The 27,972-nt window shown below is 36.8% G+C and overlaps 1 protein-coding gene across 3 annotated transcripts in view; it reads right to left on the bottom strand.

Annotated features, from left to right (window-relative positions):
* The window catches only part of VAV3 (vav guanine nucleotide exchange factor 3), a 175,078-nt gene that overhangs the window by 10,396 nt on the left and 136,710 nt on the right, over positions 1-27,972 (bottom strand). For all 3 annotated transcript variants that reach the window (XM_080603587.1, XM_080603585.1, XM_080603586.1), the window contains exons 20-25: positions 22,259-22,395; positions 14,027-14,092; positions 9,947-9,981; positions 8,453-8,569; positions 7,681-7,768; positions 3,827-3,956 (exon numbers count right to left, since the gene is read on the bottom strand). In XM_080603587.1, coding sequence (XP_080459713.1) covers positions 3,827-3,956; positions 7,681-7,768; positions 8,453-8,569; positions 9,947-9,981; positions 14,027-14,092; positions 22,259-22,395 — 573 coding nt within the window. The remainder of the gene's footprint in view (positions 1-3,826; positions 3,957-7,680; positions 7,769-8,452; positions 8,570-9,946; positions 9,982-14,026; positions 14,093-22,258; positions 22,396-27,972) is intronic.

Here is a 27,972-nt window from a genome sequence, read left to right as displayed (position 1 = left end):
GGATAAATAGTCTAGCCTTTAAATAACACCCAATATTTAAAATGTATTTTCATGTATGTAATCTATGGGTTAGTACCTGAAAGTAAGAAATACAAAAGAAACATACGCCAGGGCTTCTTGCATACTAAAAAACTGCCTTATGATCATTCACAGTAATGAAGCTTTCTCTGCCTCTAAAACTAAACGGATTATCTGAGAATGCATGAGGTTATCTGAAGAACATCTTTATACTGGACCCAGTAATCCCAGGTGACAACTCTGTGTGGAAATGCATTATGCAAACCAAAAAGACAACTTTGCTCAAGTAGTGCGTCCATTCTTCGGGATAACTGCCTTTATTGCTACAGCAGCGTGTTGACATTGAGCAAATCTATCACATAACCACATGCTAGATACTACACGGGGGGGGGGGGGGGGGGGGGTACCTGGTCCTTTCCTGTCCTGTCCATACACATCTTAATTTTTCAGAATTTCTATTTCTGATATAACTGGCAGTTTGATTTTCTGCCAAATTCTAGTCCACTAAATCTGTGTGGGCAAGGAACTCCTATAAGACTTCTACAGATAACCAGCCTTTTCCTAAACGTCACTAGTAAAAGTTTTGGTGTTGGCCTTCGTGTATGGTCTAAGGTGACACTCGTTTTACTTTACTTTTTCAACTGATGTCACATTTACACAGTTAACGCACGTAGAATGATATAATTAAGGTACCTCCTTCCTAGTCTACAGGTGATGAAAACAGTCATTTGATATTTGGCGTCATAATTTAGGTACATTTAAAACTAAGTTTCACAAAGATGCAGATTTCTCAGTCGTGCTCTGCATCAGCAGATTAGAATAAAATGCCAAGAACTATTTTTGCAGAAGGAATGTCAACTGTTCTTTTCCATGTTTGCCTTCATTTCATTAAAAGGTCGATCACTCCTCAAACCTAATGTAAGAATTAACATTTCTGTGTAGCAAAAAAAAAAAAAAAAGATCATACTACACCTAGAAAAGCCTGGAACTGAAAAATTAGAAGTCATCTTAATTAACTTGAATTTCTATATTGAGAAAAGGAAATGTCTAACCGCTTTTACAACCACATTAAAAGTGTGTATTAAGTATCAGAATAGAGTGGATGACTTATCTAAGACCAGAAGAACTTCTAATTAAAATGGGAAGCAAAATTAGCTGTTTCCACAAAATGAAGATTTTGTTATTAAAAAAAAAAATAGATTCTAAAAGGAAAAGCAAATTCCTTGAAAACATAAGATGTTACAAAGTTATTTGTTAGGATTCATATCAGAAATTACAAATAAACTGAAACTCCACTTGATTCTTTCCTTCAATGAGCAAGTGAAAACTTGACAATTACCAAAAATAAATTCAATCCTTTCTCACATTGTTCTGGGAAGCAAAGTTAATTTATTATGGCCACTCAGCTTTGGGACAGCTCAAAGACTTTGTCCGCAGAAAATGATACAACTCCTCCAAAGTCTACAGTACTTTATCTGATATTTTTCAGAAATAATTTCCCACTTATTCTGTCAATTATACATGCTAAAGACCAGCTGCTTTGAATAAGCTGATACCTTTTCAAAACACGTCCTCGTTAAAACATTCAGATACACTGTCATGTGAATAGTGTAGTCCAAAACCCACTTGAATTCAGCTTCAAGCCAAGAAAGTCCATGGCATTCACTAGCTTCAACCTCATGCTTGTTAAAATGTGCTAAGTATGATATCGAGTAATTACACATCTGAAAAATGTGAGTGCCCCTCTCTCACTTTTAACAGCTAGGGTTTTTTGCATTCCAATTAGATGGGAAGAGGTCACAGAAAACAGCTGTGTGGAGGTTGACACTCAGGGCCAAAACAAAGTGAACCCTAACGTCCAACTGCTGCCATATGACTTGTTTCCTTCCTTAAACAAAACTGCATCCCAAAGTTTATCAACACCTTTTCAACTTCAGTCCTGCAGGGTTCACACAGCCTCAATACACAGTTATTTTATATCAGCTTTGTAAAAACTAACAGGACAGTTGTAAAACTGAGCAACATGACTCACAGATGGGCTGCTAATCAGGGAAATTTTGCTTTAAAAGAAAATTTACAGGGACATGCTGACACTCTTTTAAAAGAAAACTGTCAAATCCATTAAGTGAAGTGTCATCCAGAGCAAATCTAGGTAGGCTAGCAGAGCTGTGGGCATCTATTAGGTTTTACACAAGTCTGAGAACTGAGAGTTTTTTGGTCAGTTTGGCTTAAGAGAAAACCTGCCTTTCCTCATCAGTATGCTTTATAATATTAAATGGCTGAAATGTACTGTAGCAGAGATGTACTTTTTCATCCCCTTGACTAAAATGAGAGCATCCCATGTTCATTTCCATTGAATCCTGTGAAGCATGAAACAATTGAGCTAATGCTCCTACACAGTAGTAAGTTGGTAGACAATATAGACATACGCTAACTGGTCTAAGAAAGGGAAGAAGAATTGTTTTTGCTGACATTCAGTAACAACCAAACAAATGCAAACAAAAACACACAAGGCCTGTTGTCTCAACAATTAAAGCTTCAATGCCATGAGCCAGCAACAGAAGAAGAAAGTACAGGAGATGGCAAGAGGAAGAAAAAAGCAAATAGAGATCACAAGGTAAAGGGAGAAAAAAACGGGACAGAAATCCACCAAGAACAGATATACACTGAGACACAGCATAGCAGGGAGAAAATAGACAGAACTCCTGGGAAGCAGTGAAAGAGAACAGAAACAAAAGGAATAAAGAGGAATTAGGATACAGAGACAGAGTAAATGAAATGCACAGAGACACAATGGTTTCTTACAATCACCTATCCTAAATTATCTTCACTTTAATTAGGGGAGGAAGAAAATCTCTGAAGCTACAGAAATGTTATGGAACAGAGAGAAGCAAGCAAGTAAACAAAAGCTTACAAACACAGCAGGTGAAAAGAATTCCACCAGCTTCATCATCACAAAGACTAGACTGGACTCTATGGTCTTTCATAGAAGTCTTCATATTGTTAAAATCACCATCAATTCTTATTTCCCTGTTATTATCTGGTACAGTACAAAGATACTGCCACTGTCTGCAGAACTGCAAATCTAATATTTGCTCTTTGACAGAAATGGTATATATTTTCCAGAGGTGGGCCATGTGGTAATTTTTATCATTAACACTGAACTTGCACGTTCTAAGAATCAAGCCAGCTTCCACTTAAGATGTAATGTGTTAGAAAAAAGGATACCGTGTGCATTGTAAATCTCTGAAGTTTACTTCTAAATTTCAAAACTTTTTATTTGCTATTTACATTGTACAGTAGTTCATTTACCTTTAGAAGCACACAGGCCTTTAATAAACATCTAAGGTTAAAGGGAAAGCATAAAAACAATTATGCTACGGTAAATCTAATAGGGTTGGGCTTATCTACGAAATTTGTGGTGTTATTGAGATCCTAGTTCATACAGCTGCACTACAAGACTGATTTATTTAAATCCTTTCGTAAGGATTAGAAATTGTCACAGATACTTATTAACACTTCAGCAAATATCCGAAAAAAATAAGCAGGATGTGATTGATTCTCTCACCAGAATTCCTAATAGATTTTTGAATATCAAGGAGATTTTATGTTTGGCAGGAAGACAAACTTGCTAGACATGTTTATAAACCTCTTGACAGATATGAATCTGCTTAGCTAAAAAAATCCTAACTAAAGGCATTACCATATTAATTGGTTATATGTCAAAAATGGAAAATGAAGATATTTAGGGTACCTTTCCCTTGTAATATTTACGATAGAAAGTTGTACATAAATTTAAAATACTTACAGTTGCCACCTGTTCTGCTACTCCTTTGACCCGATGAGTTTTCAGATTCTTTATACGGAAACTGAAGAGTAGTATCCAGACTTCGAAAGCCTTCTTTGAGAGAGTGGTGCTTATAGTACTCTACAAGTTCCTTCCAGAAAGGAAAAACGTCATTGGAAACTGAAATGACATCCTTTTCAAGATTCTGGTGTACAGTCAATGTCAGTTTTACAAAATAAGGTTACTTGTATATACAACATCCCACAGAGCACTTATATGAAAAAATCAAGTATCCTAAATATTGGTTCATTTTATACTTCAACTCATTCAACAATGTGTCATTTAATCCTTACCCTGGAGTACAGAACACATTTATACAGTGAAAGCTTATTTTTCACTAAAATGATACATATATGCTTTTTTTTTTTTTAATAGAACTTTATAGTCAGAGTCAACACTTACTGCTCCTTTGAGCCATGCTGAGCATGTATTTGCTACTCTCCAGTCGGGCTGAAGGCAATGTTCGTTAAGTATATAATGGCAACTGTTTTCACAAATTTCTTTTGCAGTATGTGATATTCAACCACAAATGAATTTATAAGCACACAGACCCCAAATAAGCATGTAAGGCTTGCATATAAGGCAACAACCTGATGTGCAGATACATGGACCATATGAAAGTTTCAAGGTTCTGCCATTATTATTTTTCCCTCATAGTGCACATTGCATAAAAAAAAATCCAGCATTTCACATTTTCCTTGGGCCCAATCCAAAAACTTACACATTTCTTTATATACACATTGAACTGGATCACATAGTTTATGTAACCAAGGAGATAAATCACTTAAGTTTCTATTCTAAAGAAGGCAGCACACATCAAAATACTGACAACTCATGTTCTTTCTTTGCAACCTTCAACCCCTGTCACTGGCTCTTAGATTTGAATCAGTTCTAATAATGACATCATACAGTTTGTACAAAGAGCCTGGAATAAGATTAGAAGTAACCAGACAATTATAAGCAAATATATTTTATTTGATTAATGTTACTTCAACTGTGAGATTTCACTCTTCAGAAATGCAATTGCACAGCAATATATTTACTGCAAACCCTTCACTCCTACCACTAACTCCCTCAATCATTCAATTCTAAATACTTACATTTAGATTTCTAAAATCAAGAGTTGACCAAGCCAAACTTAAGTCAAAATAAGGAAATTGTACTGTATTCAATCAATTCCTTGTAGTTCAAAAAAAAACTAAATTATTAGCCTAGATCAGTTCAGAGATATATTAATTCCAGCCAACAAAATTACTCCCAAATGATTTAGTCCAAGACCTACTGCCTAAATCATATGTTTCTGATAACAGACTGAAGTTTATCTTCTGAACTGAACTCTGGAACACTTTGCTTCCCATGCTGTGAGCTGTTGTATGTCTCTGGAAATGCTTCTAAAACAGTCTAAAGCTAAGTAAAATCTATACCTGCTTTAAACAGTTCATAATCACAGACTGCCAGACACTACAACTAAGCAGGAAGGCCAGGAGAATAACTGTTTGCACTTTGTTACCTTGACATTACCATAGCAGGCAAGCCACAATGTCAGCAACCAAATTTTCTTTCACATAACACCAGGTACAAGACACATTCAAATTACCAAGGCAACAAAGAGGGTGATTTTTAAGAAGCACCATTTAAAGTAAGATTTCCAGATAAATGGAAAAACAGTTAGTATGAAACTTATTTTATTACTTTTGCACCACAAGTTTGAGAATTATGTGGACTGGGAAAGATAGCAAGAATATCAACTAGACAGATTCTATTTATTGGCAAAGTACGTAAAATAGTTTCAAATTGAGAATAAATTCGGGTCTTGATTCAGTTGCTTTTAAAACCTTCACTTTTAACACTAGAAACAGTCAAAAATCAACTGGTGTCTCAAACACTCATTACACAAATTAAAGTAGCAAACTTATGAACAGGTAAGTAGCCACAGCCCCTGCCTGTGTGGACAAGCTTCTAAGAAGTCTGTCACATCCCTGTAATCCACACCAGCCTCGGAGCTGACTTTTCACTGTATGTCCTTAGGCATGCTTTACACACGCAGCACATTTTAATTACTCTTGTGAAAGTTTTTCAAATGTACCACGAAAACAACAAGCAAGAGCTGTTTTGCTCCATTTTTTCCCAAGCAATACAGAATTCTGTCACTGCAAATCGTTACTTCGGGTTTCCACGACTGCTGGCTTGTGTCTCTTCTGCTCCCAATTCTACTCAAACTACTTTTGTTCCTCTCTGTTTCCAGACACGATTACTTTTTCCTCTTGTATCTATCCAGGACAAAGTAGATGTTCCACAGCATATGCAAACAGTACTTACACTATCACTTGTCAATTTAACTCTCAAGGGCAGCCTTTATAATATCATAAAACTGAGTTATGAAATTACTTTGTCCTAATTGAATGTTAGCAAGGCTGAACAGGTAGCAATGAGGCCTGAAGGCCTCTAGTGTAAACATCAGAAGTTTACTTTGTCCTCTCAGTTCTCTGATGGAATGCACATTCTTTTTGTTGCCTTTTTATCAGGGGGTTGTGTCCTGTACTTATTTTCTGATCCTTCAGTTCTATTTTGAAATATCCATGACTGCATAAAACTGCGTCGTCAGAAGTAGTTATCCAGGCAGACAACTCCAGCTCACGTGCTTTGTCAAGATCTTAGTGTGGTCATACGTTTTCATCAGTTTCCAGGCAATTATTTATAGTGTTTGTAGACAAAGTAGCTACCTCCTTCATGCATTTGAGAAATGCCACCATTTCTTTGTTGTTACCAACGATAAGGCCCTAGCATCCACAGCCCTAACACTAAACACTTCCTGGATTTTAAGTGCCAAATGATATCAGATTGTGGAAACAGGTTGGTGCATTTTTCATCAGGAATTTTATGTTCGTCCCATTCTAATGGGCACTTATTTGAATCAGGGTGACACAAAGCATAGATTCGTACTTTTTTTTTAAATCACTTGTAGACTGTTCTTGTTTTACAGAGTGTCAGTGATTCAAACAAAATAATTTCTAAGACCTCCTAGTTTTAAAGCTTGTCTCCCTACTCTTAGGTTGCATTGTCTTTCATTTTACTTTACTGCTTCAGAGAATTTGGATATACATGCAGGAAGGCTGCAGTATAAGTGCAAACTAACTGATTGGACTAAACGTAATATAGTGAATAAGCTCTTACAGTGAATAAGCAGCCACACATTGCTGTAATTTAGACTAGTTGATAATGACCCCAGATGACTATTCCAAAATGGATTTCTAAGCTATCAGTAGTTTTGACAGCCCCATTTTCCAGATACACTTCTTTACCCTCTCTCTGGTGTACCATGACCAGGAAGACTAGCTCTCACGAGTTTTTCTGGGCTCTCTGACACAGCTCCAACTTACGTCCTTCTCCCTCTGAACTCACACATCAATAGGCATCGTTCTGCTCCTCAGGACACATAGTGGGGTAGGGGCAAGGAATCTTCACCTAACTACTTCTGAGGATCATTGTTATATAAACAGATCCAAAAACATCAAATTCTGCTTTCAATATTTATCATAATGCTATAGTGGGCTGATGTATGAGATTCAAATTCCTCCTCTCATCCATACACCACTGCAAGGTACACAATCCAGCCCTAAATACATAATATTAAGCACATGCCACCATCACTTAAAGTTTAAACCATAAACATTTAAAAAAAACCTTATTTGCAGGACATGATTCAAATCTCTCTCTCTCACAACCTTCTGCAATTCTACAAACCAAAGCAGCAGACACTTTAACAGCAAGTTACATAGAAATCACCCCTTGTTAAAAACCTAATCAATACTTACCATTAAATTTTTAAATTTTCTATTTTCTGCAATGTGGAAAAAGCCATCTCTTGTTAAAATCTTGATGTGTTTCACTTCGTTATTGTACCTGTGGGCAATGAATAACTTATGAATATAAATGTGTTTTTAATCAGAGGCAATCAATAGTTACCTGAGGGCCTGCCCCAGTAACACTATACAAATAAATTCTTAGGACAAAATGTATATCCGTGCCAAAACAAAGTTGACATATAATTAACCAAATATATTTATTAAAGTACAGCTGAAGAGGTAATCTGTATTGAGAAAAGAAGTTTCAACTAATTGTTCTAATCCGGAATTCCCACATTTTGCTTGCTTTTAAATTCATGCTGATAATCAATATGAAAGCAAACAAGACCTTTGTGATAATTTCTGTCCATGGAATTTTATGAACATGTTTTTCTGAAAAGCAGAGTTTTAACAAATTCCTACTGAAGAAAATGAAACATTCTTACTCACTTAAAAGAAGCAGATCATATCACACTTCAAACACTAGCTTAGTTCTACACAACATATTATACTATCATTTTTGTATACCTGTTTGCTACACTAACATTATAAAACTACTACTTCTTACTATAAGTCCATGTATTTGTCAGCAAATTCGGTTTTCCTAAACTGACTCTTAAAGATGGTGTATGGTTATATAAATTGAAAAACTTTTTATTTCTTTCCTTATCGATTTCAAATATTGAGTTATTTAAACATAAATGAAAACAGAAAAACTTTCTGTAGATCTTATCCCACTTACTTAATACTAATCGCATATTCTCCTGATTCTTTGGTTCTGTGCCGCACCAGGTAAGTGCTGTTTACTCTGTTAATAAGTTCACTCTCTGCTTGCAATCTTTCCATTGCTCCTGCAAACCTGCAACACAGAAAAGTAAAATTGTCTTTGAGTCCTCCCAAAGGTACAAAGATAGCTACCAAATATGCACTGCAGAGTCCCAGTATTCTGCATGAGATGGTGATCTACAAACACATCATTTGGAATTGAATGCTAATTCCAGGACTTTTGATAAAGTGCAAAGAAGCTATGCCATGGGTGTGGGGAAATCCTTAGTTAGAAAATTAGAAAAGGCCTTTTTCTTTGAGGATGGGGAGTGATAGAGCAGTGTGGTGGAGTTCAGCTGTCCAGCAGGGTAAAATCACCACAGAAGGTAAGACAAGTAAGTCACTGATTCTGCAGTCTGACTGCATAAGTAGATTTGTGCCCTTGCTCTGCACCTTGCCAGTTTGGGAGGGACTTCATAAGAAGCTGTCTGTAGACACTGCAAAACTAGAGGCTAAGCTGTTAACTGAAGAGGGGGAAAGTGACCTACCTTACAGGAAAACTATGCTGATTTTACCATTTTAGAAAATAATCTAAAAGCACTCAATGTCAGAGACCACTACTCTGAAAAATTTCCTGCTAATGTATCACTATCAGCTTAAAAAGATCTTAAAAAGAAGTTATTTTATCAAACACACCAGGAAGAATGCATTTTGAAGTTTATCACAGAATACAGGACTTTTTACAGCATTTCAGCCTGAAGTAATTTTTCAGTTAAGTTTTACAAAATCTTAGAAAATCAAGACTGATCACAGTGATGTCCAATTAGAAACACAGCAAGTGTTAGAACTGAATTACAAATACAAAATTTTAGATGTTAAACATTCTATTTGGCTTGTTGTGAAAAATCAATGTTTTCATCTGATTCTGATTTCACTTCACGCAAGCTAGAGGAAATCAGAATTCATCTCTAAATAACAAAGTATAAAACCAGTGAAAGAACACAACCGATGATTAATCTGTTCTCTCAGAATCAGCATGTGTCTTTTCCAGAGGTGGGCTGAATTCCAGTAAAGAGTTCATTCACAACACTACATATACCCCATACCAGCAGTTAATTGTAGTTCTGATACACTGTCCTCTTACACTGCTAGACATGTGTGTTTGTTTTTAAGGAAAAGCAGAAGACCAAATGTATTTAACATTAATCCTTCTCTTTAGTTACTTAGCATGTAAGATGTACTTGCATGCTTCATATTATACCGATCTCTTACAATTCCATTTCAGACGTCTGGGACTAAGGCTACAAACTTGTAAATAAAATGTCAAAATCATTAAGCACATTATTACATCAGAAACACTTTTAGACAATGCATGGTGCTGTTTTCGTAAATTAAACTGTAATAAGCAGTTATCTTTCTATGACCACTTCTTTCAAAGAGATGCTTCTTATAAGATTAGACAATGACTCACCACAGTTGTGACGAATAGTCTACTGGTTTAGGAACCTAAGACAAAGGAAATACAAGAGAATGGAGATCAAGATGATTTTTTTCTATTCAGCACATAAACAGTATTGATCTAATACTTTATTCACATAAAACAAGAAAAAAGAAATAGACAATCTAATTAGTCTGGAATTCTATTTTCATTTTAAGAAACTTAAAATAAAAAGCAAATATTCTGTACTCTTCTGGAATACCACAGAATATTTTAACCTTTTGCTGCTATGACAGATTTTTTTTTTACTGTTTTTATGTTCATTTATTAACAGAACTGTCATACTTTTTCTTTTGACAAAGCCTACATTAAAATTAGTACTTACAATAGCCTCATGGTACATTGTTGAAAAATACTTTAAAATTTGCAACAAATGTACATTAACATTTACAGATTTCATTCCATGTTTCCAAGATTATGTGAGTCCTAGAAAGACTGTCTACTAGGAAACATAGTACATAATCTCAGAGAGGTAATACTAATACATGGATTGTATTCTATGACTTCATTCATACCTTTGTACTTTGTTTTACTCTTGAATTAAATTTTTAAAATGAAGCAAACTACAATCAGTTTGTCAAATGGATGTTATATGTATATATATGTATATATCTTATATATATGTATATATAAGATATATACATATGAGATATATGTATCTGTATATAAGAATGTCTAGATAATTTTAATACATGCAAAAAAGCACAATATGGCAGTCCTCACAAAACTCAGCATTTTATCTTTACCATCTCTCCACTGTTGTCTGATACGTCAGCATTATCCTTCTCTAAAATAATTTGTGAGAAACTTGCAAGGTGCTAAAAAATTGATTTTAGTGGAAGCTTAGCACACATTTTGAAGACTTATAACCTACTGTCATATATTTTAAAATAAGTAGTTGTGCTTTTTTTCCTCAGTAAAACCAAAGAATGTTCTATTATTTTCTGGAACCTAATAAGGCAAAAATTACAGTATCATTCTTCTTACAATTTTTAATGATATACAGACTGTATTCATCAGAGACTTCCAACACAGATTAACTCAGAAAGACAGTATTATACAGGCCCACTAATATAAAATACTTGAAATTTAAATTAATTATAACTCCCACTAGCTTGTATGCTAAATAACATGTAGCTATATACAGATGACCTCAGGTATCAACCAAGTGTTTTCTATGAGGTCGCTAGACCTGACCTTGAAGTGAAAAAAAAAAAACACTACATACCACTGCATGTTTAAGCACCCTATTCTGCAGTTACAGCAGCAACAGTCCAAAGGTAGTAAGCAAACTAAGATATAACCACTTACTCGAATGCCTCTCCATCCAAGATGTTTATGATAAAATTGTCAACTACACAGGACAGTCCCAAATGTACATTTTCTTTAAATAACAAGACAAGTACTAATATGGAACAGAGGGAAGTTCTTTGCGATAAAAAAAAGCATGGCCACATGCTCAAGTTTGCACAGCAGTACATCTATCCAGGTGTTAAAACAGTTACTACATTAGTCTAGTTCTTGGGAGAAAAGAGGAACAACAGACAAAAATATATTACTCCCTAATAGAATAGGCAAAGGGCCCTCAAACAGCAGTACTGTAGTGCTGGTGGTATGCAAACCCCTCGGATGTGTAAGGGCCTAACACAGCTAGGTACTACCACTGCCAGCAGCAATGGCACTAGGTATTGCCACAACTACTGATGGGGTTACTAAAGCATTTCTGCCTCTAATGGTGAGACTTCGGTAAAAAAATAGCAGCTTATGAACATCCTGAGAAAGAATTTCCATGAGAAATATTTTAGTGAAGCAATCAAATGGGGGGTATTTCAAAGCCAAGGGAGCATTTACAGACTCTTTACATGTTGCAAGATATCTCAAATAATAAATTTCATCTACAGAAAAATTGCACCATGAATGACTTCCATTATCCCCCTTAAGATTAATTAACGCATATTATCAAAACCAACAGAAAAAAACAGTTTAAAAACAAACACCCTTCATGTGTCAAGTATCCCTGCTATGTTGGAAAGGACATACAAATTTGAAGATGGTTTTAAGGCCATGCTTCAGAACAGTTAAACCACAGATGATTAGTCCTTATCATTTATTTTCAATAGACCAAGATATACAACAACCATTGTTCACTGTCAGGAAATAGAGTAAAATCAAATGTTATTCCTGAAGCTCTTGGCTCACATTGTGCTATATATACAATGCCTCGATAGAAACGAGGAAACTGTAGGAAAGCTAGGAAGGACCAGACATTACTCTTTTAGTGTAGAAAATATCTAATGATATATACTACTTACGGCAAACAGGAAGAAATTGTTTATAGGTACATCTGTGAAAAGTCTGGATTATAGATATTCTGCAGCTCAGCAGTTTTTCATTCAATATTCATTCCTAAAGTCTTTTGAGATATGTATTTTATGCTGTTTCTGGGCATTTTTATATCAGCTGGTTGTAAAGACTGTTAGACTTAATAATAATAGTAAAAGTTATAGCATGTTAAAAAACCTGATCGATGTTTCAGTTTCTTTAACTGCGTCATTTGTCATAATAACATGTTTATATTTCATTCTTCCAGGTTAACAGTGGTGAAGCATCAATTTTTCTTTTTGGTCTGATCACGACATCAGTTGGTAACGTTTCATGAATAATATTTATTCACTCTGTAAAATTGTATTATTTTCAATACTCCTTTTAATAGTTTATTTCTAAACTTCGCAGCAAGTTTTATCACTGGAACACAACCTTCACAACACCCCCAACAGCATTTTTCATAAGTCTGGATATCCCGCTTCCTCTGCTTTAAAGTATAGTGGCGGTTCCTGAAATGTTGCTGCAGTTGCTGTCAGCAATAGTACAGTATGACTGACTGTGTGGCTTCAGGAACCTAAAGCCTATCCACAGCATGTATTGCCTGTGTCCAGCAGCAATGCTGGTGACACCAGGGCACAAGAAATCCACAACTTTTATAATAACCAAGGTATCTGGAGAAGGAAGCTAAGCTCATATAACATTTTCATCATCATTGCAGACCTGTTCTGTCACTCAATTTAGTATACCTTGTGCTTACAGAAATTCTGTGCATCCTTCAAACAAAACTCTCAAAATATACGGTAAAGATGTCTCAAGATATAACAATGTGTTTATTCTTTAGGATCACACGTATTTGTTTGAGAAACTATGGGATAATGTAAGCCTTAAAGGCATATCAAAATGTAGCCACTAACAGCTGGTTCCATCTACTTATAAATGATTAAGTGGCATCTTGATTGCTGTAATGAAAGTAATTCCATTAATAAGTCAAACTGTTGTGAATCAAGTTAAAAAGTTAAAGCTGTCAAAGCAAAGTGGGGAATATAATTCGTCACTGTTATGTGTTTACATGAACTATCTCAACAAAGGGACAAACAGTGATCTGATGCACATCATCACAGAGGACAGAATGAAGGACCAAGCACGCAGCCTTTTAATGCAGTCATCACATCCATACACAAAAATCATGAGCATTCATTGTTTTTTTTTTTTTAATCTTGCATTTTTCTTGATTAAGAAAATCATTGAGTTAAATAAAGGCAGGTAAGAATGTACAGAGATGAGATTTATCAAGTACTCTCAATTCAGTTTTATTTCAGTTTCACACATTTTTAAACTCACTACTCACAGTGTAATCTCTCTCTCTAACCCAAAGTGACTGGGCAATAGATTAGAACCATAGCATTCTCACCTTGCTGTGGGAGAAGGAAGAAAGTATACTTGCACATAAAATGTTTGTTCTATATTCCGGGAACTCTTTAGACAATTCAATTTATTAATATTCCCAAAAGTTAAACCTACCTCTGAAACATGTTTTCTTAATATGTGCAACTTAAATCCAGTAAATTAAAGTATTACAATGCTATATTTTAAGCAATACTGAACACCACAAAAACACAAAGGAACTAGAAATAATAGGATTTTGATAAGGTAAGATTAATAAAGTGCTGGTATGAACTAGGAAAATTTCCTATAAATTGACAAACTGAAGTGAACAACTGTACTTACACATGGGCTAGGCTTTACTGCATCACTTGGGAAGAAGCCAAGCTCTCCTGTTGTTAGATTTCTGCCCTAGAAAAAAAAAAAATCCCATTTTTGAGACATTATGGCAATTAATAATAAATAATACACGCACAGCAACTTAGAACCATAAGAGTTTACCAAAGAGAGCCCTTAGAATAAAAATGCTACTCTAATAAAGAGTTACTCAATGGTGTTTTTTAAAAATATACAATTAAGTAGTAATTATAGATGACATAGATGAGAGTTCTTGGAGATAAAGCACAAGGTGTACTCCAAGCCTGAGTTGTAATTCCCAGTCCTGTTAATGTCTGCAGTGTCTGAAGTCTTCATTAAAGGTGATTCCAATTACCTCCTTTCAAATCACTTCCACCTAAGTTGGCATCACTCTAGCAAGAGCTGCCTCGCTACAACATCACAGAACCCCCAAACACCACCACCATGCAGTAGCGGCTGCAGCACCCAAGAAATCATGCCAACTCCAATAGGAACTTATAGCTAATAATAAATCAGCCAATTTGGATATCAAATTCTACAGTTAAGATTTTCCCTAAATTGTGCAAATCACTGGAAATTGTGTGGGCACAAGAACACCAACAGAAGTCGAGATTTACTGTCTTATGCCATAGTCACAACAACATTGTCGATGTGGGCACGCAGCTGGCAGACGAGCTGCAGCATTGCATTCACCAAGGCCTAAACTGAGCCTTTGGGGTACCAGTTGGGTTCCATCAAAGTTGCAGGACCACCAAGTTCCTCTGGGCTTCTCAGTGCCAAATGCGACCTGATCATTACAGAGCCATGCCTAAGCAGCAATAAATTCATCACCAAGCCTTCCTGAAGAGCTCTTTCTCAGCCAGTCAGAACAGGAAAAAAAAAAAGAAAAAAGAAAAAAGAAAACCACACCTTTCTAGTGCTAGTAAACATTCAGCTGCGACCATGCCAACCAGATCACTCAGAGCAGCATAGAACACATGGCTAAAATTTCCAAACAGGTGTCTAAAATGAAGGCATCAAAAGGTGCATTTTGGCAAGTAAATGTTGTCACTTAACAGATTTTAGAGAGCACATAAATGCTTAAGCTCCATTAAGTTTAATATGCTGACATAACATACTATCAGCACTTGGCAATAAGAGCAAGAGCAAGTATTTTGTTAGCAATGTAATCTTGAAAGCAACATTTATTATTTTGACTACATACCTGCAACACAAAGTTTAAGGGGAAAAATGCTTCAGAAACACTTTCCTTCTGTCTGCCTGAATTTGCATCCTTATACTGTATTCACCCCCCAGTGTGAATACCTCTGAATTACAGGTTTGACTTACGTACCTCCGACAGTCTCCCATCTTAACGATCCCTATTTACCATACTAATCTCATCTGAACAGTGATATCACAGTCAACACAGCCAGCCACTAGAAAAAATATATTAATGAGAAAAGGCATTCTAAGCAGCACAATTAACCAATAAGTTTGTATGTGCCCACACACCATTGTTATATATGTGAAACATTTATATAAGGTAAAAGAAGCTGAAATAGATGATACATCATGCAATGTATGTCCACATCTAGAGAACAGCCAAAAGATCAAAATCTGATGAGCTCAGGGTCAGAGATCTCTGGTACCTTCTGACAGCGCAAGAAGGGACATCTTTTCAGATGTTCAACAGTGTTTAAAACTCTATGGACATTATCAAAGTGCCACATCCTTCAAATCAGAAATACAGTCTGGATACTTGCAGGATTATCTTTCTCCTCCAGAATTTTTTTGTCCACCCACAAGTCTAGAATGAAAGCTCATTTTAGCTTGCAGGCACTTAAATGCTTCAATCTGCACGACGCTATAACAAGAACATAGCTGTTTCATGCCCTCAAGTTGAAGGTGGGGGGGAAGAGAAAAGCCACATTGCAGCCACTAAATGAACTGCAGCATGTACAGAAAGACCCAACCACGAGGCAGTAAGATGCAGAGCCAGCATTATACTACCTGGTTTAGATGCTGTTATGAGCACACAGTGCCATGAATCACAGCTTAAAAATCCAGCAGAGCTGCAAAAATCATGAGATTAGCTGTGCTCCACACATTAAATCATTATCATCACAATGCAGATCTTACAATGTAGACACACTCAGAATAAAGGAACTGAACTGCAATCCATAGGCTGGATAACATTTTAACATGTATGCGCACTTTCATTACGTATTCTGCAGGTAGCAAGTCAACCACACTTGCAGCACAAAATGAATCATGTGAAGATTCATTTGACACACCTAACATTCATTGAAATGAAAAGTGGCAAGAATGTCATCAGTGGACAAACTAACATGAAAGGTACCGATTAACAAATACTCCCACTTGTCAGAAGATGCTGTGGGACATTTTGTGTCAAAATGTGTGTCATTTTGTTGGGCAAGAAGAGGCTACAAGTGTAGCATGCATTCTATGGACGTATACCAAACCCAAAGTGAAAGCAGTAGTCGTCACGTGGACAGGCTCTCATCATACAAAACATCACTACCATCACTGGGACACCAATTCCTCAAGTACTACGACTGGTACTAAACTTTGCCTTTACATTTTGAACAATACCACGAATGTAATAAACACTGAGAGAACCCCAAGAAAGGCTTTGCCTTCTGAGGAAAAGCTTTACATTGGATCTCTTCAGATGTCTTTGCTAGTTAAACAAAACCAATCCCTAAAACAGAACAGGTTTTGATTATCACAGATTGCTCAAGGAAAGTGCTCACTAGAAAATGTTCTGTAGATAATGAACTGATATAAGTCATTTGATAATGCTCTTCAGATAGTAGGTTAATTTATTTACCTTCAGAAATCCTAGCTAAACTCATCAAGGCTTGGTGTCGTTCATACAAGAAACTGACTTGTCAGATGATGGTTTTAAATTTTAAGATCTATCCATCAACTGGTCATGATTAACAGCAAAATTATCATGCCACCATGCTTCACTTCTACTAATCATTTCTTTCTATTTTACATTTCCTGCTTGCTAATTGCTTACTGTTTGATGAGTAAGCATTTCATTTCCTTTGAACACTCCCTGTAAAGACTTAGGGTCATCATAAAAGCAAAAGCAACTGACTGGACAGAACTGCTTTTAACATATATATACACTATTACGTTGTATTTATGTTTTAATATATATGTGCATGTGGGTACATGTATTCGTACATATTAATATATATAAGGGCCAATGAAGCCCTTCAGTCCATTTCTTTCAATGACACTCTCAGCAAGACTAGAGGCTGACTCGCTACTCTTGTACCTGTGTTAATGGAAGAGGCATTCCCAAGTCAAATGACACTTCTGCTATTTCCAGACTCCTCCCTGCTATTTAGCTATGCAATGCGCTGCAACTTCAGTGGGCTCGCACAGAGCTAGCATTCCAGGATACCTAAAAAATTATTAATTATTGTGTCCTTCACCCATTTTTTTTTTGTTTACTGCAAAGTATCTGGTGAAGAAAGACACGAGTTGGATGGAAAAATCACAAACTGAAAGAAAAAAGCCCTGTTTTCACTTTCAGAGAGCACTTTTACAGTGATGCCTCCCCAGTATTTCAGAAGACGTTAGGTAACTCTAAGTTTAATACCAGTTTATTTGTATGTATCGTAAACATCATGTCTACAGGTAAGCATGTTGTAAGAACCACAATGAATGAATGCTGCCTGTATTCAGCAGAATATCAGAACATATTTACTGTCAACTCTACTTCATGCTGAAAGACTAAAATTAGGAAAATTCAGTACAGTACACCTGCTTATATCCTAAAAGTTGCATGACAGGAGAGAAACAAGCCTCTCTCACGGAAGTCCTTGCTGCTGCAGTACTCATGCATGACTTACACATGCATTAACTTATCCCACAGCCACAGAGGGAAATGCTATGCAGGACAGATTACATGATATACATGCAACAGACAGAAAAATATGTTCAGTAAGAAATACAGACTACCATTAATATGAGAAAGCGACTTTTCTAAGAGACCCTTCAAGATAAGAGTTTTAAATTGCCTAACAAACAAGGGGCATTGTAACATACACTGAAAAATCTTAACCCAATATACAGCTATGATACCACAATGTGAAATTAAGATCATCTCCTATTAATGAACTGCTACAGCCTACAAAGCTGCACAGTAAAATCACTCACTTTTCCAATATAGTGTAGCAATATACAGAATCTATATAAGGAACTCAAAAATTACTGGTATTTTAAATGAAAGTAATTAAAAATCTATCCCTTTATAAACATTTTCAACCAGCATCAGCATTACATGGAAAACGCCAAACCAGGACAAAAGCAGTTTTCAGACCTAATTCAGGCTAGCTCTCTATTGAATTCCTTTCATCTAAATTCAAGGCAAAGCAGCATAATTCTAGAGGATGCTTAAGAACATCCACCCAAGTTCTGCTCATTTATGAGAAATCCCTTGAAAAGACAAAAATTCCAAATAAAGGAAAAACTAGACACACAGCACATCTACTCAGGTGCTCAGGGAAAACTTAGGAACAATTTCACAGAGAAGTTTTCTGATGTATAAATTAAGGCCCTTATGTTCTATCATCATTTCATCTGAGCAAAGAAGTGCTTCAAGCTCTTCCTCTTTCCCTCGTACTCAGCTCCCACCTCAGACTGAGGAAGCTGAAGTCTATATTCTCTCTCAACTTCCAGCCCTTACTTCCCTTGTTTTTTAGTGTTTGTTTGGGGTTTTTTTTGCCCCCCCCAAATATACACAAATGCAATGTTTTAACATATATGAGTAGGAACCATATTCCAGATCTGCTCTTTTCCCAGCAAAACCAAGTTTTCTTCTGCATGCTCTCTGTGCAGAGTAGTTCCTGTTAGCTAGCTCTAAGCTGCTCCCTCTCAAAGCATACCCTTTCAGGATCAGAAAGCTTACCTCCTCCTATCTGCTACACATTGAGCCTTTAAAATACTTTATCAAAGCCAATACCCATTGTGTTTTGGGGTACACCAACTGACTATCTAGAAAGTCTTAAAATGAATATTGTCAGTTTAGCTTGAGGTAACTACTTTGAACGGAGACATCAGATTCATATTTCCCTCTCTTAGCAGCAATCACACAGTAACTCCTAGCTTTCTGCAAAATTCTTCCCAAATGAGAATTATGCTCCATACTTGTGTGGAAAAGATAAGGAGCTCATGCTAGTTCCTCTCCACATTCTGACTTTTTTCACACAGTAGCGTGTAACAACATCATTTTCCACTGTCCCAGTGGGTTGTCATTACATTGCAACATAGAAAAATTAATTCGCTCTCAAACACAATTTCCAGTTTTATATCATAAGTATATTTACAATATACTTAATGTCTTTTGGATGTTTACAGCAGGACTACTAACTACTGAAGCATTAGGAAGGACATCTGTATTAGCAATTACTTGATATGGGTTTAATTTGCATTAAAGAAAAGCTGGTTTTGAGAATGGAAAGAATCAGCCCAGGAATTACCTGTACTCTTTCAGCATACTTGAGAAAGACGATTGCCTGAGGATGGTGGGTAATTGCAGTGGAAACCTGCAAAGCTAGAATTACATTATATCTTATGGCAGGCATCGTGGCACCCCTGAAAGCCTGCCCTCAGGTTAAGCAGGTACCAGTTTACTCAGAGCAAACTGGAGAGGAGAGAAATGCTCACGTCCACAATAAAAACAAGACTACTTCAAAAGGTACACTATTACAGCTGAAACAACTAGTAGTGCTCTGGTTAAGGGTCTGAAATTTCCATTTAAAATGTCAAAATTTCTCTCCACCCACCCACTCTCAATCTCCCCCACCCCTTTTTTTTTTTTTTAATTTCATTCTGTAAGTGAGGATAAACAAGCAACACCTAGGCAAAGAGCATGGCTCTTCCAGTTCTGCACCTTGACAGGAAAGAAAAGCAGTCATGCAAAATGGGATACAAGAGGATCAGCACAGGACCATCCTTTTTCTACACAAGTGTTTACTGAGAACAGTAAGATTTCTTGTGATAGCATCAATCCCCTTGCACCTTCTCTTCAAAGAAAGCTTAGGTTTTGAATGATACTAGTGGGGAGGCAGAAAGCAAATGCACAGCATACAGAAATACATATCTCAACCATCTTAATGTCTCTGTGATTGGTCAGATGGTCTCTGGGAAGGCCATCATAGAAAAAAAATCCTGCTTCTGTTTTCCAGGCTGTGTAACAGGTAGATTCATGTCTGTGTACAGCCTTGACTGACTGCAGAATTACCACAGTAACTGCTATACAATCATTCATGCAAACATTAACTTCACAGAATTTTGATATCTGTCAAAACACATTTGATAGTATTGCTTTCCAGCTGTAGTTTAAAGTAAGTATTGCTTAATAACTTGGGGTGTTTGACATACTGTAAAGAATGAAAAAATTAAACCACAAATACTTCTCTATTACAAGAATTTGAATTTCTAAAATGAGCAATGGTGCACTTAAAAATTCATTTTTATATTACTATTTTGCAGGTCAGCTACAAGTTATACTAAAATGCCTCTTGAATAAAATTTAGATTTTCATAAAAATGTTTTGAAGTTTTCTTAATATGCATTTTAAAATACAAATGTTGTCACAAGTCCTATGAAAACCTTTATTGAGCAGTCTGTGACAAGACCACTTGTTAAGGAAAAGATTTCCTGAGTGATTCTACTGAACATGAGAATTTTCACTAAGATTCAAAACTGTTACTGAGGCTTCTGAGGAAAAAGCCTCGCCCACTTTCCAGTTTCTGCTAGCTGAACACAATTTGATTCTAGCTAAATTACTTAACATGATAGGTATAAATAACATTGACGATAATTCCAGTAGGTTGAGTTGATGGATGGATGGATATGGACATAACAATAGAATTAGTCCCACAAGGTCACAATAATTCTAGCTTATACGAAGTGTATTAGTCTGATAATTATACTGTCTGCTTGGTCACTTGATCCCAAATCAAGAACATGCTTAAGTACTTCTCTGAATCAGAATTAAAGAACAAAGCCCTAAATATAAATCTATATAGGCAAAAATCTGACTACCAACGTTTGACAAAATTTATTTTTCACAATGTGAAATATCATCGGTCTGCTATATAGCAATTTTTTTTCTTTTACAATTATTTACATATTGTTTAATAGATAAAGTAATTCTATTGGTTATGACCTCCCCAGGTTAAAAGTTGTTCAGGATCACCCAGAAGTATAGGAACAGAGTTCACTGATTCTGTCCTGAATAGTTTGGAGAAGATCATCCTCACTGAAGCCAGCGAAAAACAATTATGTCTTAATTCATGTTACAGACCAAGCTGTTATGACTATATTTATTAATTTAATATAGCCATAGAGAAAAAATAAAATCAAACAAAAAAAATCAAACAGCTACAACAATTGAAGACAGCTGATGCTTCCCTGTTATTGTTCTATTACTACCCTGGATGTTCTTCTATTTTGCTCTGTTTTCAATCCAATAATCTATAATCCAATAATATCAGTAGTATGCAGGATTCTAGTATGAAAAAAAAAAAAACAAGAAAATGAGACGTTTTCATACACCTATCTTTAAAGTAAATAAACTTTCCAGCATTTTTAATTCTTCTTTATAGTGCTCAACTAAAAAGAAATTTCATTAACAGTAGTGATATGTATTATGTGATACTGAATTTCTATCAAGGTAACTAATGTTGCTGTCAATAGATTATACTTGTCCTCTGTACATAAAAACTACCCTCAAATGACTTGAGAGGTAATCAAGATGCTTAGGTGTGGTTCTGTTTTGCAGAGCAATTTCTCTCCCCTATAAATCTACTACCTGTAACTGAGTTTTGCCAATACAGATTCCAGTTCTGCCATGCCGGAGAAGCAATGAGTGAAAATACATAGGACTTTGCCATTTATATGTCAAACCCTCTCCTTAACTCCTATAATTTCAACGGAAGGATTGCTACCTATGTCCTGTTCTTGCAGATTTACTCAATACGACTTTTACTCTAAGGCTGCAACATTCAAGCCTTACACAATATAGGTACTGTTGGTACTTCAAAAGTAAGAACAGTTGTATTAGATATTTATTTTGGTTAAAACAAATCAGATTTTCCTTGTTCAAAAAAAAAAAAAAAGGAAGTTACAAAAGCAAAATATCAACACATTTGTTATCTGGGATTAATGGCTATTTGGTAAACCATACAGTACCTGCCAAAATAAGCTATGTGCATCGCCTGTAATAAGTTCAATAGTGTCCCCAATCTGGATATGCAACGGTGGACCATCTTGTGGCGCTGGTTGGGGTATTCCATTGTAGTTTCGAATTACTTGCATTTTTGGTAAACCTGAACCAAAAACAAACAAACAAAAAACAAATTAAAAAATCAAATATATTTTAGTTAGCAACAATTTATGAAGTATAAAGACCATAAAAGCATCCAAAAGACACTGTTTAATAGGTACCTGATTATGGCACAAAGGCAGACTATTTCTTTCACCTGGTTATTACCTCATACAAGTTTATTATCACATACAGCCTAGCTTTTTTTTTTTTTTTTTTTTTTTTTTTTTTAAGTATTTTTAAATAAAAAGGGCAGGAAAAAAAATAATTTGTCCATCCTTCTTCTTAGGGCAAAGTTTGTTTCATTTCCATGAAGACTCTTCCTAGAAGAGCCTCCTCCTTCATTCCTTTCCCTCCTCTTCCTTCTATAAGTGCAGAGATCCCTGGATCTGCGTATTGTTCAAATCTCACTGTTATTTTTGTAATTCTAAGCTAAAAATTGTGATGAACAGGTATTAAAAATACCAATATGGACAATCTCATAGCTTTTAGATCAATATTACTGAAGAGCCTACTGCTCTTGTGAACATGTTCAAGAGAATAAGGCTGACATTCCTTCATTTTTTGACAATATTTTGGGTTACATGTAGTGAAGCTTAGATCAATTTAATGTTTCATTTTCAAGACAAGAACTCTGGTTGCACACTACTACTTCTAAATGAATACCGGCTGCATTTAGACAGCTGAACCACATTTCTTTCTTTATTTAAAGAGAGCAATCCACCCCTAGAGAAACAAAATATTTCACTCAAAGATTATTCTCGCTACCTCTACAAAGAATTAAGTCATTGTTTCTGACTACAGTTCAAGAGCCCTCCCCAGTAGATATGAAATAAGGGGGAGGGAGATTTCAGCACGAAGAGAAAATTGTGGGTACTCTAACTCCATGTTCTTATAACTATAATTGCACTTGAAAAAAAAAATACTTAAAGCATTATGGACAGCTAGTCTATTGCACTAAAACAGTGTCCTGTGATATTATAAGAATACTTGAAATCATGTGAAGAAGTGCCAGCTCCATAAGAAACATAGCAAAGACTTAAAAGATGTTATGATAGCATTTTTTTCAGTCTTTATACTGCCAAGGAAAGCATCATTTCAATAGAACAGGTCTACTGTTGATCACTCTCGCTCTACCTTTAATTTATACTTTGTGTAATAATTTCCCTGGTTTTAGCTCCACATGGAATTTTCAAGATTACTATAATTAAGTGGGCATATCCATTTATAATCTTAACCTCAAACTTTTTTGGTTAAGTAAGATTTTGTAAGAACGTATACTAATAGTACAAATACGAGTGAAGGCACACAAAGTCAAGGTCACTGGGCAGCCATGTTTAAACAGCTTCTTACTGGAAAGTAATAGAATCAGGGTCACCTGAGTTTGACTTTCAAGATCACGTCCAACCACCAACCTGACCTACCAAGTCCCATCACTAAACCATATCTCTTAGTGCCACACCCACACATGTCTATAATATCTCCACAGACGGTGACTCCCTCACTTCTCTGGGCATCCCATTCCAGCTCACGACCACCCTTCTTCAAGACGATTCTTCTTCATGTTCAATCTAAACCTCTCCTGTTGCAACTTGAGACCATTTACTCGCATCCTGTCACTTGTTACCTGAGAAAAGAAACTGACACCACCCTCCTCACCGCAGCCTCCTTTCTGGTAGTTGTAGAGAGCAATGAGGTCTCCCCTCAGCCTCCTTTCCTCCAGACTAAACAAACCCAATTCCCTTAGCTGCTTCTCACGTGTCTTGTTTTCTAGTCCCTTCACCAGCTTCACAGCTCTTCTCTGCAAACACTCGAGCAACTCGCTATCCTACCTGCAGTGAAGGACCCTAAACAGAACACAATATCCAAATTGTGGTCTCACCAGTGCTGTAATCAAGAGGATAATCACCTCCCTAAGTCCTGTTGGCCACACTATTTCTGATGCAGGCCAGGATGCCATATGTGTTTTGGCCACCTGGGCACACTGCTGGCTCATGTTCAGTCTGCTTTCAACAAGCTCCCCCAGGTCTTTTTCTGCTGGGCAACTTTCCAGCCACTCTTCCCCAAACCTGTACCACTGCATGGGGTTATGAACCAAAATCGGAACCGGCACGTAGCCTTCTTGAGTGTGATGTGATTGGACTCAGCCCATCGATCCCACCTATTCAGATCCCTCCACAAAGCCACAAGCAGATCGACAATCCCACCTAACTTGGTACTGTCTGCAAAGACACCGAGGGCCCACTCGGTCCCCGCATTTAGATTGAACATTAAACAAAACAGGCCCCGACACCGAGCCCAGAGGAACACCACTGGTGACCAGCCACCAAGCGGGCTGACCTCCATTCTCTAGGACTCTCTGAACCCAGAGATCCAGCCAGTTCTTCGCCCAGCAAACTGTTCACCTGTGCAAGCCACAAGCAGACAGTTTCTCCTGAAAAAATCCTGTGGAAAAGCGTGAAATGCTCTACTAAAATCCATTTAAACAACCTCTGTTTCCCTCATCTACTAAGCAGGTCATCCTCTCATAGGAGACCAGGTTAGTGATTAACTTCTAACAGAAAGGATTGGTACGTCTGGAAAAGACCTGATCGTGCTGCAAGATCATTATTGCAATTTAGGCGGCAAGAAGCACAATTATTTGTCATCTCTTACATGATCTCCTCTAAATTGTATGAAACATGAAAGAAATCACGTTCAATAATTACTACTCTGTAGTTAAGAATAAATAATACTCCCAAGTGCTGATGAAACATTAAGCAAAATAATACCAGTTCCTACATTACTCAATCCAAATTACTTCATAACTTTTACTATTTCTTCAGGTTACTGGTGTACCTAAAATGGGCACCTAATTATTACTAGGCCATTATTCCACTTAGGTAAATACCAGACCTTGCTTTATTTCTCAGCTTAATGCTGTCATGCTTTGAAATTCTGATTGAGCATCAAGAAACACTGCACCTATTGTGTGGCAAATGAAAGCAATGCTGCATACAAGCAGCTACTCAAAGCTGACAACTTCATCCTAATGCAAGAAAACTCCCTCATCACAATATAAATGATAGCTCTGCATACATGATTAACTGTGAGCATGCCCTCATCTTAGAGACATACATGGAAGTCTAACCAAACCTATAAAAACATTATTTGCTTTATGAAACTGTGTATCAGGTGATTTAGTTTATCACATTACTAATGTGCAGAAATAACACACTTAAAACGCCACCTTTGTATTAATCCCAGGTGAGAATGAAGAAATTCTCGTACTTTTTTCAGTGCAAATCCTATTGTTTGCAGTGCTTTATTTTCCTTTAAGACAATACATTTCTGAAATTATTAAGTTAATCATAAATGTGTAAAATTACTTGTAATTTTTATTTACCGGTATTTCACTGGTAATTATGATTTTTAGCATCTCTGAAAACCAGGCCAATAGAATTTGGAAAAATGCAGTGTGTGAACTAGCAGAATTATTTAAATTATAATGAAGAATTAATCATGTTAAAATATACTATGCCTAGAATACTTTCATATAATTCAATATGCTTAATTCTGTAAAATGCTACAGCAATGTTAATTACAGTACAGAGAGGTGTGATGGATCTAATCCCATCCATTCTTACCAGAGTAACCAGCTCATTCAATTTTATCTGTTTAGCAAGCTTATCCTAAAACTAATTTGTTTGTTGCTACTGTTCATTTCACAACTTCCATTTCAGCATTTTCTACTGTCCAACATAAATCAGTTCATGGCCAACTTAGATCCATTTCACCTAGTGGTTACAGGCTGAATAGTTCTTTTCCCTGCCTGCATTTGTTACAGACAGCAATCATACCCCTTCTAACTTTCATTCTGCTAGTCTAAATGAGCCAAGTTTCTAGCCTCCTCTCGTAACAGATCAGTTCCTCTGAGCCTGTATATCAAGTGTTTGACTGAAGCTCAGGCAAGCTCAAGATAGACAAGAAAAATATTCTAGAGGTTACTTTCTTAATTTGCACACGGATTCATCACAAATACACTTGTTAACAAACCTGAGTACTTGCTGGAAAACAAAACAGGAAAAAGTGGTATGTTACAGAACTGCTTTAAGTGTAGCCATTGATTAACATTCTATACTGTTTCTATCACAAATAAAGACTAGAATGTAAAATGCAATTAACATTAGAGACTGCCATTATGATGTACATAACTGCAGTATCGAGTGTATCTGACAACTCCAGAAAACTCCTGGAAAAATATCTGGCAAAAAGATATACTTTTTTTTCATGATTATGTTTAAAAGCAGATAACATTCCAACAAAAATCTCATTGATTTCCATGAGGTCACATTTCCACGTAACTGAAAACTTTTGTCAGGAAGCTTCCTGCCTAATTTTAAGATGCTAAACCAGCTTTGCAGTTTCTGACCTTCAAATCAAGGAGCAACAAACTGGCCCAGTTATTCCATAAATAAATTCCTAAATCTTGCTTCACTTGAAAAGGAGAAAAACACCAAGATTCCTAGTAAAGTCTTCATAGCCAAGCTGTGGGTCACAGATCTAAGCAAATTGATTATCTAAAGCAAATCTTGTGAGAAAAGCAGAAAGCATGCTAGAGTAGGAGTTAAATAAGTACCAGTTTAGCTGCATTATAGAAAAATAATACCCTTCAGAAAACACACCACACCTTTGAGTATTTTAATCTTATAGCTACGGGTCATAGAATCATAGTACGGTCGGGGTTGGAAGGGACCTTATAGCCCACCCAGTTCCAACGCCCTGCCACGGGCAGGGACACCTCCCACCACACCGGGTTGCTCACAGCCCCATCCAACCTGGCCTTGAACACTGCCAGGGATGGGGCATCCTCAGCTTCTCTGGGCAGCCTGTGCCAGTGCCTCACCACCCTCTGATTACAGAATTTCTTCCAAAAAATTTCTTCCGAATATCCAATCTAAAACGCCCCTCTCAGTTTAAATCCATTCCCCTTTGTCCTATCACTCCACCCCCTGACAAAGAGTCCCTCCCTACCTTTCCTGCAGCCCCCCTTTGGGTACTGGAAAGCCACTGTAAGGTCTCCCCAGAGCCTTCTCTTCTCCAGGCTGAGCACCCCAGCTCTCTCAGCCTGTCTTCACAGGAGAAGTGCCCCAGCCCTCTCATCATCCTCATGGCCTCCTCTGGATGAACTCACTCTAACGGGTCCACATCCTTCTTGTGCTGGGGACCCCAGAGCTGAACACCGGGCTCCAGGTGGGGTTTCACGAGAGCAGAACAGAGCGAGACAATCCCCTCCCTCACCCTGCTGGCCACGCTGCTTTGGATGCAGCCCAGGATACAGGTGGCTTTCTGGGCTGCAAGTGCACATGGCTGGCTCATGTTGTGCTTCTCATCAACCAGCACCTCCAACACCTTCCCCTCAGAGCTGCTCTCAGTCCATTCTCCTCCCAGCCAGGATTTGTGCTTGGGACTGCCCCAGCCCAAGTGGAGGACTTGCACTTGGCCTTGTTGAAGTTCATGAGGTTCGCACAGATCCACCCCTCAAGCCTGTCCAGGTCCCTCTGGATGGCATCCAGAGTCAAGGAAGGTTACATTTTAGAAC

The sequence above is a fragment of the Anser brachyrhynchus genome, assembly GCF_964034855.1.
Source record: "Anser brachyrhynchus genome assembly, chromosome: 8".
NCBI lineage: Eukaryota > Metazoa > Chordata > Aves > Anseriformes > Anatidae > Anser > Anser brachyrhynchus.
The sequence above is the reverse complement of the archived record's forward strand: the minus strand, read 5'-3'. Positions and strand labels throughout refer to the sequence as shown.